The 11,730-nt window shown below is 43.8% G+C and overlaps 1 protein-coding gene across 1 annotated transcript; it reads left to right on the top strand.

Annotated features, from left to right (window-relative positions):
* The first annotated feature begins 20 nt into the window (after nucleotides 1–20).
* Nucleotides 21–757, top strand: LOC134474826 (cytochrome P450 2D16-like). Its single transcript, XM_063243651.1, has one exon. The coding sequence runs from the start codon at nucleotides 250–252 to the stop codon at nucleotides 685–687; it is 438 nt and encodes a 145-aa protein (XP_063099721.1). The 5' UTR covers nucleotides 21–249; the 3' UTR covers nucleotides 688–757.
* Nucleotides 758–11,730: the final 10,973 nt, after the last annotated feature.

The raw sequence follows: 11,730 nt of genomic DNA, 5'->3' as shown, positions 1-11,730 counted from the left end.
AATTAACCAAAGTGAGGAGTTGTTGGAGGATCCCGTGCTCGTGGGGAAAAGTGGGACTCTTGGCACCCTTGGGATCGCAGTCCTGTGGTTTTGCCATGTGCTCATGGAGGGTCCTGAGAAGCTTCTGGGCCTAATAGATAGTTGAGAGGCTCCTTGTGCCTCTGTACCCCCACCAGCCTGTGAGCCACATAGTGTGCTGGTGGATATTAAGTGTCAGAGTTTCTAGCTCCTGTACGTCAGGCCACATTCATGCCATGTGTGTCCTGCCAGAGGACAATGCTCCTCGCCAACCTGTCATCAGTGCTGAAGGATGAGTCTGTCTGGGAGAAGCCCTTGCACTTCCACCCTGGACACTTCCTGGACGCTGAGGGCTGCTTTCTGAAACGTGAGGCCTTCATGCCATTCTCCGCAAGTGATTATCATGCACCAGGCTTGGTGTCCCTTCCGGGGTGCCTTGGTGAGGAGGAGCTCAAGCCTCGGTGTAACTGTGCCCTGTGCACTCCCTCAGGTCCCTGCACATGCCTCGGGGAGCCCCTGGCCCGCATGGAGCTCTTCCTGTCCTTCACCTCCCTGCTGCAGCACTTCAGCTTCTCGGTGCCTGAAGGGCAGCCCCGGCCCAGTGAGCGTGGTGTACCTGCCTTCATAGTGACTCCATCCCCTTACCAGCTCTGTGCTGTGCTCCGCTAGAGGATGCATTGTGCCCCACTGGACCCTAGATGGGAGACTGTATGTACAATAAACTGGTCTGTGACTGTCACCTGGTGTCTGTATCCAACCCTCCTTACTCAAACCCATGTGTGATGCTTTCACCCACGTGTCTAAAGCTAGCCTTGAATCCCTGCCTTATCCATCCCGACCTGATCACTGCAGTCACCACATGAGAAATGTATAAACTGATGCTCAGCAGGTGACAACTCACCCCATGTTCCCTGTGGAGACCCAAGCCAGGCTGCTGAATTGGTGGCAAACCCTAGGCAGCAGTCAGAGCTCCTTGGGTGTCAGGTCGGGGCTGAGTGTGAAGAAGTTTCTCTTGAGAATAACCACAATAATAACAATATGCTGAAAGGTGTTCTTGATCCCTAGGGTCATCTTCAGGTTCAATGAATAAATAGAAAATGATGGCAAAATGGAAAAGTTCTTGTTCTCATTGTTATGGTTTATTACAGTGACACAGTACACATGGAAATCAGCAGCACTGACAGGTACAGGGTTGGGGTCCAGGAAGACAGACACAAGGTTCAGCTGTGCTGTCTGAGGAATTGCCCAGATGGTCAGTTCTGCCAGCCACAAGGGGTTTCTGACACAATGGGCACTCCTTACCAGGGCAGACTCAGTCCAGCCTTGGTGTCCAGGGGTTTTCTTGAGGTGCGCTTTGTTGGTACAGTGCACCAACATGCCTCACCTCAGCGACTCAGTTTCCATCCACTCTGGGTCATATTCAGGCAGTCTAGGGCCTGACTTTGGCCAGGTTGCTGGCATAAATGGAGAGGTTTTACCCACAGCTGCTCCAGGATCAGCTTCTCAGGAGGAATCAGCGACAGCATCAGGGAAAGCTTCCCTGATGTCCACCAGGATTCAAGTGCTTGCTTTGGCACATGCAGGGTCCAATGCAGGAGCCTCCCGTGGTGACTAAGTCATCGTCCTGCACCACGCTCTTCCTGCAAAGTGCTCACAGTCATACGAGTACCCTTATGACTTCATTTCTTCATGGAATGACAACTACCAAACCTTTAGCATCGTCCTCTACTACTTTTTTCTTTTTTGCTCATGCTGAGGGTCAAACTCTAAGCTTTGTGTGCAGTCAGCAGATGCTCTGCCAGTGAGCTCCACTTCCAGCCTCACCTTACCCATTTTCCAGCATCTGCAGTGCTGTCACAGGTGTTAATAATGGACAAAGAGCTCACCGACCACCCGCAGCTGTCTTCACCATGGAAAGCTGAGGCCCTCAGCCCCTCACACAGCAGCGCCTGTGCCCTCCTCCCTACCCCTTGGCAACCAGCAGCCCGCTTTCTGTATCTGTGAAAATGGTAACTGCAGGGACGTCATCAAAGTGGAATCCTGTCTGTGTGTCTGTTTGACTGACTTATTCCACTTGAGGGAATGTCCAGGTTTTCTTCCTCTCTCAGGAGATAGAGATACTTCCACAATTTTTAAATGATTTTATTTTTTTTTATTTAAAGAAAGAATAAACAAAACAGAAAAAGGGTAGAAATAATACATAATTTCAAAGAAAATATAAACAGTAAGAAATCATTAATTGATAATTACATGTTATCCTCTTACAAATAGTTGTTCAAGTTACAACAGTGTAGCATGCAAAGTGGACACTGAAAGAGCGAGACTGCAAACAGTTCTGTTCAACTATCCAGCAAAAACTTAGTAATATGATTATCAATCCTATACACTTAAATATACATGCAGTTATCCATACCTTTATGTATGTTAAGATTAAACAAACCAAAGCAGGCTAAAATCACTCTGAACAGAGAATAATTGTATTCCTGGATTACACATCATGACACTTCGGGATCATCACTGGGTACTGTAGTGTCTCTTTTTCTTCAAAGTAGTTGTTCATTTCATCATTCATTATATGATCAATTCTCATAAGCTGTTTATAGGATCTATGTATGCATAAGTCTCTATATGTATTTCTGTGCTTTCTATATTATATTAGAGGGAGAAACAAAACAAAGGAAGAAAAAAACAAAATGTATTCCTATAAACACTGAAATGAAAAAGTCATATAAAACCACAGTACAAGATGTTCTACAATGGTTACTCTGTTGTCTCTTGTTATCTTCAATAGAATTGTCTATATCATCAGGCATAGTATAATTGCATATAGCAGTACATAACAATATTAATAAAAACAAAACATTGTAGATAGTGTAAAACTTCAAAAACAGGTAATAATGAAACCAGAATGGGTATCACAGTGGATCTTGTCATCTTCAGTGTAGTTGCCTCTACTCTCAGACTTGATACTATCAATCATAACAGTTTTGAATAAAATCTGTTGATACCCAACAGCAGTCTAACAAACCAGATTCAACTAAGATCAGTCATGGTAACTCTATAAGTCATACAGGGCTCCAGCTTAAGTTTATAGGAAATTAAGGATGACTACCATACTATATCCTGTGATTTCCAAGATAGCTGTCTGTGCCCTCAGATCTAGTGGAGTTAGACAGACTGGGACAGAATATAATCTATCTAAACAAAGCAGTGTGAGTAATGTGGATTTTAAATCCTGATACACTATTAACAAGAGTCCTCTGCCTTCTTGTGTTTGACTATTCTCTCCTTTCAGTCCCACATGGTGCACTGTCCATTTTTGGGTCCCACCAACTCCCTCAGTTTTTAGATTTGGGGGGCCAACCTGCTATTTACCTAAGTGGTTCAGAACCTTCTCCCTCCTGGACTTGTTCTCACGTTATATTCCTTTACCTACAATACCTGTGTTTCCAATCTATCTGCAGGTACTGTTTGAGTTACCCCTATTACTCTCTGGTTCCCTGTCACATAGAGTGTCGTTTCCTCATATTTGAGTTTTAGTCTGTAAACCCTTTTTCAGGTTAATTATATTTCCCATATAGAGCATCATGGTGGACCCTGTCTCCTGCCTCCTGATCTACTCTACCTGTGTTTCTTTTTTTCTTTTCTTTTTTTTAGTGTACCAGGGCCATCTACCTTAGAGATTATAACCAACCTTCTCTGCCTCATTTCTGCTATTTTTCTGCCATTAGTTGTCTGCTTTTCTCCTTCATTGCACTTTCTGCTCCATTCATTGAGGCCTCTTTGCCACTGTTTCTGAAATCGTGGTACTTCTTTCTCTCTCTAGAATGTCTTACAGTATTCTCTGTAGAGTTGGATTGGTGGTCGAGAATTCCCCCAGTTCCTCTTTGTCTTGCAAGCATCTTGTTTCTCCATTAATTTCTAGAGACAGTTTTCCAGGGTACATCAATCTGGGTTGGAGGTTATTTTCTTTCCGGGCTTGGAATACTTTGCTCCAAGCTCTTCTTGATTTAATGGTCTGTGTTGAGACGTCTGCTGTGATTTTGATGGGTTTTCCTTTATAGGTGATCTATTTCTTTTCTCTCATGGCTTTTAATATTCTGTTCTTACTTTGAATTTGTGGGATCTTGATTATTATATGTCTGGGTGTAGCTCTGTTTTGGTTGTCATTGGCTGGAGTTCTGTATGCCTCATATATCTGAATATCATTTCCTTTTCCTATGCTTGAAAAGTTTTCCTTAAATATTTTTGTGAATAGCCTTTGTATTTCCTTTGTCTTTACTCCTTATTCTTCATTCACATTCTTTATTCTTAAGTTATAGATCCTCTTGTCATCTTGTAGCCTTTGTATTGTTACTGCCTGTTTCCTTGGTATTGTTAAGAAATTTTTCCTTTTATGATCACACATTGTAAAGCTGTCTTCAAGTTTTGATAGTATATCTTTTGTTTCCTTCAAGCAGTTTTACAAGCTTTTGATGGAGATTTTTATTTCCTGGTAATGTCTTTGAACCTGCTTCATGTATTCTAGGTTTTCTTTATTTCTTCATCAAACGTTTCTCTCCTTTTTTGTATTCCTTCATTCTTCCATGTATGTCTTCTTGAGAGGTGCTTAGCATTTCTTTTATTAATCTGCTTCTATCTTGCTTTACTTGATTAAATATTTCACTTTTGAGCATGTCAATGAGGTCCCGAAGATATCTCTTTAGGTCCACTGATGCCGTGTCTGATATTGCATGTTTGCTGCTCTCAATCTGTTTTGTATTTACCTCTCCTGGATCATTGTTCTCAGGGCTGGGGGCTGGGGACTTGTTCTTGTTTCTTTCTCTTGCCATGTTTTTGGTTTCTTAAAAACAGGTATATAGAGGAGGTCCCAGCCCCTTTCCTTGTTGGTTATGGTTCTTCTGAAGCACGCTGGCTAGGGATTTCTGCCCTCTCTAGTTTGCTATTGGTCACTGAGGTGCAAACAGGGGCGAGTATGCTGGCCACTTCCCTCTGAGTCAGTATACCTATGGGGGCCTTCACTGCGTTAAGGTGTGCCGAGTTCAGAATTGGTTTGGGATGGCTTATTGGGTCTTGGCCAGGGACCCAGGCCAAGCAGATCCCACCAATCTGGTCTGGGAAGGGAACAACTGACTGAAGTCACTGCTGTTCCTTGTTCCTGCTAGTCCTGCCCAATTCCAATATATTGTCCAGTTGGTCCCCCCTTTCTCGTGGGAGGGTCTTTTTCCCAGCACTCACCACAGGTCAATGCAGATCCCTTACTGGCGCTGTTCTTTGTTGGGCTCACCTGCTTCCGACTTCAGTGTGACCACAGTTCCAAAGAGTGTAGCAGCAGGAGTTCAGGCAGCTTGGTCAAAGCAGTGGGAGTTTGGGCAGCTCAATCTAAGTAGTGAGAGATTGGGCAGCTCAATCACAGGGGCGGGAATTTCGGCCGCTCCTTGAGTTGCGGCCACTTGAGTTCAGGCACTCTTGTGAGAGCACCATGGCCGCTAATCTTAGCTTCTCAAATGGTAGCTCCAGGACTGCATGTTTGACTGGTTTTTTTTTCCTTTTAATTTCTTCCTGAGTCGAGAGGATCCATCTTCCTCTGTCTGGACCTCCCCACAGTGTTTTATTCCAGCATCTGAGTTGTCTGTCTCAGGGAGCCTCTGTATTCTGCTGCTTATCTATCCACTGTCGTTAGCTCCTCCCCCATTCCACCATTTTAAAAAAATTTTATTTAAAGAAATGCAAAACAAAATAGAAAACGGGCAGAATACATACTTTCAAAGAAAAAAAAAGCAGTAATAAGTCATTAGTTGTTTACATATTGTCCTCTTACAAATAATTGTTCAAGATACAGTGGAACATAAATGGGAATTCAAACAGAAAGACTGCAAATAGTTGTGTTCAACTATCTAATAAAAACTTAGTAATATGGTTATCAATTCTATACAATAAAACATAAATGCGTTTATCCATATCTTCATTTATGTTGAGATTAAAAAAACCAAAGCAGACTAAAATCACTCTGAACAAAAAGTATAATAGTATTGCTGGATTTCACATCATGACACTCTGGAATCAGCACTGGGTACTGTAGTGCCTTTTTTTCCTTCAGAGTATTTGTTCATTTCATCATGTGTCATAAGATCAGTTATCCTAAACTGTTCATAGGTTTTACACAAGCATGAGTCTTAACATGTATTTGTATCCTTTATATATTACAAGGAAAAATAGAACAAAGCAGGATGGTACAAAACATATTCTTATAGACACATAAAACTAAAAAGACATATAAAACTCTTGTACAAGGAGTTGTACCATTGTTACTGTGTTTTCTCTTGTTATCATCAATAGAATTGGCTGTAGCAACAGATGTAGTATAATTGAATATATCAGCACATAACAATATTAATAGAAATACAACTTTGTAGATAGTGTAGAACTACAGAAACAGGTAGTAATCAAACCAGGATGGGTATTGTAGTGAATCGTTGTCATTTTCAGTATAGTTGTCTATACTCTCAGACTTGATGCTATCAACCTTAACAGTTTTGAATGAAATCTGTCAATAACAAACAGCAATGAAACAAATCAGATTTAACTAAGATCCGTCATGATGTAACAGTATAAGATATACAGGAATCCAGATTAGTTAATAGGAAATTAAACATGATTACTGTGCTATATCCTGATATTTTTGGATAGCTGTCTGTGCCCTCAGATCTAGTGCTTGTATATGAACTGGGATGGAATAAGTTCTATCTAAGCAGAGTGGTCCAAGTAATATGGGGTTTAATTCCTGATACACTATTAGCAATATCTTCTGCTGTCTTTTTAAAGACTATTCCTCCCCTTTCACTCCCCCAGGGTGTACTGTGCATTTTTGGATCTCCCCAACACATGTGGTTTTATATTGGGGGATGAGGTGGGACCTGCTATTTAGCTAAGTGGCTCCAAACCTTCTCACTACTAGACTTGATCTTTAGTTGTATTTCTTTACCTAGTAAAGCCTATCTTTCCAACCTATCCATAAATACTGATTCCGTAGCCCCTATTACTCTCTGGTTCCCTATCACATAGAGTACTGTTTTCTAATATTTGATTTTTAGTCCATATACCCTTCTTCAGGTAAATTATCTTTCCTATAAAGAGCACCTCAGTGGACCCTACCTCTTGATCCACTCTGCCTGCGATTTTCTCTTTTTTTCCTTAAGTTAGAGTGTCCAGGCCTTCTATATTAGAAATTATATCCAACCTTCTCTGCCTCATTTCTGTTGTGCTCTTTTTCAGTCATTAGTTGTCTGTTTGTATTTTTCATTTCGCTTTCTGCTCCATTCATTGAGACCTCTCTGCCACTGTTTCTGAAATCCTGATACTTTTCTCTTTCTAATGTCCTGCAGTATTCTCCGTAGAGTTGGATTGGTGGTTGTGAATTCCCCCAGTTCTTCTTTATCTTGGAAGCATCTTGTTTCTACGTTAATTTCTAGAGACAGTTTTTCAGGGTGTATCAGTCTGGGTTGGAGGTTATTTTCTCTCAGGGCCTGGAATACTTCGCTCCACGTTCTTCTCGATTTGATGGTTTGTGTCGAGAAGTCTGCCGTGATTCTGATGGGCTTTCCCATGTACGTGATCTGTTTCTTGTCTCCGACAGCTTTTAACATTCTGTTCCACCAGTTTTAAGGCCCAGTTATTTTCCATTGGGTGACTATGTAGCTATCTTCTCGTAACCGTGTTTCCTTTTCCTGGGCTCATTTAAAAGTGACAGTGGATCGTCTGAAAATCTTATGTGAAAATTTCAGAAATAATAATTTGTGAATTTTCAATTGTGAACCACACTGAGGAGCCTGATTAAACTTATTAATTTACTTCCATGATGTTCAGTAAGAACGTGAATTTCCTGTCCAGCAGCTTCCTGCTGGGTTGTCTATAGACCTTCAGTTACTTGGTTGTGTGCACAGCTGTTTCCATATCACAGTGCTGGTTTGAAGGGAGAAGAGACTGCATCCACACACACTCAGTGTGGCACTCTGTTATCACTGTCCTCCTGGCCTGGTTGTACATCACCTTCTTCCTGATGCTTATGTGTAGGAGACACCATACTGTATTTACAATCAGTTGTATCTGCCCAGATGGGAACCAGCTAGCTGGGGTCTCGGGGGTGCTCCCACCTCCAAGGGTGACTGCTGTCCCAGTTTTCTTTATGCAGCCCTCTGTGGATGCCCTCGTGGTGCCTCCATTCCTGTACCACAGTGAAAGCGGCTGCGGTGGTCCTGGGTGTGCACTGACACTCGCAGAATGCACTGCGCTTCTTGTGGGTGTGAGCTGAGAAGGGCAGCTTCTGAGTAGAGGAGAATTCTCTTTAGTTTTGGGAGAAGCCCCTGCTTTATCCCACACAGTCCATTTGAGGGTCTCGTGGAGAGCCCCAGCCTGCATGCCTGCCTACCCTTGTTTTCCATGGTTCTCTCACGAAGGCCATCAGGATGGGTGTGAGGTAGCATCTGGGTGTGTTTTCATTTGCCCTGTTCTAATAATAAGCAACATATGAGCATCCTTTCCTGTGCTCATGGGGCCTACTGTATAGTTTCCTTGGAGAAATGACAATTCAACTCTTTGCTAATTTTTAAATTGAATGATGTCATTTTGGTTGTTGTGTAGTATTTTTGGTATTAATGTTTTGTCACATTTATGACTAGTAGTTATTTGTCTCAATGCTATGGGCTTCCCTTTTCCCTCTGTTGATGGTGACATTTGGTGGACAATACCTGTAATTTTCATGAAGTCTAATCTGCTTTCTCTTTCTTGCCTGTTCCACTGACTTCCATCCAAAGTATTGCTGCCAAGCCCAGCTGGGGGAAACGTTTGCCCTCTCTATACTTTGTGCTCATGCATCTTGCTCTCTGATCTGTTTAAGGATAGTCTGTGTGTGTGATGCCAGCTGAGCGCTGCACTTCATTCCTGTTCGTTCCCAGGGATGCATGTGTTTCCCAGCACCATTTATTGAAAGATTGTTCTGTCCCCATGCACTGAAAATCACTGGGCGCTGTTCTGTCAAATGATGAGTGTTGGGAGGATGTTTGGAGAACACGATTTCCTTGTCGTGCCAAAGCATGGACTCCTACAGATGTATACAGCAGGTGGTATAACCTCCTCTGCCCAGAGGCTCAATGGAGGAACCTACGGCTCTTAGGCTACCAACCAGTACAGCTTGTTACTGTGCTCAGTGTTTTAGGGGTTTGTAACAGGATAATATGAGGTCACCCTACCCTGCAGAAGAATTTTTAGATCCATTATAGCCTTAAAGTACTCCCCATATATGACTGTCATTGACTGAAATGTAGATCCGTGGCATGTCATTGTCCAGGGTGTTTCCTAAGCTTTTCTCTGTTGATGTGTACATCCTACTTCACAATGGTGTCACACTGTTTTGATTAGTGAGCTTTGAACCCATGGCTCCCACAGTAGTTTGACATGACTTTGGACTTTATTGCAGAAAAGAGATACCACTCTGTACACTCAGTCCTGAGAGCTTTAAATTTTGGTCTTTTTTTTAAGCTTTCAGTATGTGAATAGATACTATCTGGGGAGGTTGGGTGATGGCAGGGTCCACTGGCTGAGGGGTAATTATTTTCCTCTGGTTGTGGGTATGAACCCAGGGCTTTTATATGCTAATTCTCATGAATATGTACAAAACGATATTACATGCTGTTTCTGCAGCAGTGGAGATGATAATGTGGCTTTTTCCTTTGGTCTTGTTAGTGTGGTGTCCTCCGATGATCAGTTCTTATGGGGGAGACCAGACAGGAAGATGAAGGCTAACTGGGCTCTTAGGTGACCATTAGGCAGGGTGAGTGAGCGTGTGCTGCTTTGCTAAAAGGAAGGTTGATGCACAGTGTCCTGCTGTTCACTCGGGCAGGCACCATGCATGCTGGGCGACAGATGAATGCTGGTTTTCTCTAATCGCCTGTGACCATGTCTGCGTGAGTGAAGTCAGGAAGTGCCAGTCCCACGGGGCTTTTTGTCAAAGGGAGAGGACAGCACCCTGGAGCTCACCTTTAACCTAATTCTGTGTCTCTTGGTGTTGCATCTTCACTGCCCCTAGGTCGGTTACAAACTCGTCGGTCACCCCATGCAGTTTTCATATGTTCATGCATCATGGCAGTGCAGAAATAGTTTCCACAAAGTGAGTGTTGGGAAGGGAACTGTCTGGTCCTCGGTGTCTAGGACCTCCTGTCAGGCCCTTAAAGTCTGTCTGCTCCACCCAGTCACCTCCCTTGTCCAGCCCAAGTACCTGCTGTCACACAGCCCCACTGGGCCATCCTGGGTTTTGCACTGTTATTGCTTAAATCATTTTCAAGTTGTCTGGACTTCTCAGAGGAATCTGTAGATGGGGATTTGAAACAAGAGGCTTGAAAGAGAAGCATAGGCTTCTCTGTGGAAGGTCCAGTGAAAAGTGAGCTGAAGGGAGAACAAAGAATCTTACATCTTTCCAAGGAAGGAGTCACTTAAATCAAAGCGGGAAAGAAACCTGAACTGCCGTGGCTGTGCTGCACAAGCTCTCTCATCTCCTGACAGGAAGAAGCCTGGGCTCCTCATGGGGGAGGCTTGACATGAGCGCTGCTTTGTGCTGAGATTCTTCAGGCATCTGTGGCCTGGGAACAAAGTCTTAGTTTCTCTCCTCCAGGGTGGTTAGATGAGGTACCCTGTATGTGAGGGTGCTTGTGTGCTTCGCTTGGAGAATAGGCACATGTGACCTGTTTGTGGCCTGGTCAGAGAGGGTGGAAAGCAACTTAACCTGTTAGAAGTGGTTTTGAGAACCCCTGGACACCAGTTAATCCCTGTTGGGCTGCAAAATTATCCCCAAAGCCTGCATGACAGACCTGCTGCCATCTGACAAACACTTGCACATTGCCAAAATCCTGCTGGTTTGGTCTGTCAGCTTCCTGACCTCCACTTGCTGTTCACTGTGCTTCTTGGAGCAGTGATCCACCATGCTCCAGGGCTGAAACCTGCATAAGCAGTGTGTCTGGTTCCATGGAACTTTCTTCCCAGGACTCTCCCCTGCCCTGTGTATCACTATGAAGAGGCAGAGGGGCAGGGCCATTGGAACTTTTCTGCCCTGGCCCTTCCCTGCATTCCCTGATTGCACAGTGTTCACACAGATTGTCCCACACCAGAGGACAAAGGGCAACTTTAGCTGCTTTATAAGAGGACAGGTGATCTGTGCCAACATGCAGCAAGAGGTAATGTGCTCTCTGCCTCAAGCTGCCCAGAGTGGTGAAAGCTCCTTTTGCTCAGAGCAACCCATTAGTTGGTGGGCAGCCATGGGGCTGCTGATCGGGGATGCACTGTTCTCTGTGGCCATGACTGTGGCTATCTTCCTGTTCCTGGTGGACCTGATGCACAGGTGCCAACGCTTAGTAACCTGCTGCAGGTGGACTTTAAGAACATGGCGTACTCCTGCTACAATGTGGGGGAGCTGGTGGTGGAGAGCGGCAAATTCAGGGACCCCTCTATAGTAATAGACAGTGGGGTACAAAATCACATGGTAGACAATCACATGGTTTTATCTGAAGGGAGAAGCAGAGGATCTGTCTTGCAGAGGACTCCAACATGGAAGAAAACACTGGACTTTCCATAGGGAGAGGAGTGGGAGGACAAACTACAGGAATTTGGGCAGGATAAGGTAGCGGGCCTGGAATCCAATTTCATGGAACTGGAGTTTCATAG

The sequence above is a fragment of the Cavia porcellus genome, unplaced genomic scaffold (genome assembly GCF_034190915.1).
Source record: "Cavia porcellus strain 051 isolate PalLab524CR breed Dunkin Hartley unplaced genomic scaffold, mCavPor4.1 scaffold_40, whole genome shotgun sequence".
Classification (NCBI taxonomy): Eukaryota; Metazoa; Chordata; class Mammalia; order Rodentia; family Caviidae; genus Cavia; species Cavia porcellus.
This window is presented reverse-complemented; position numbering and strand designations above follow the sequence as displayed.

Bases quoted from the DNA above. Each gene is read 5' to 3' on its own strand.
- LOC134474826 (XM_063243651.1), top strand. From the start codon at position 250: ATGCCATGTGTGTCCTGCCAGAGGACAATGCTCCTCGCCAACCTGTCA.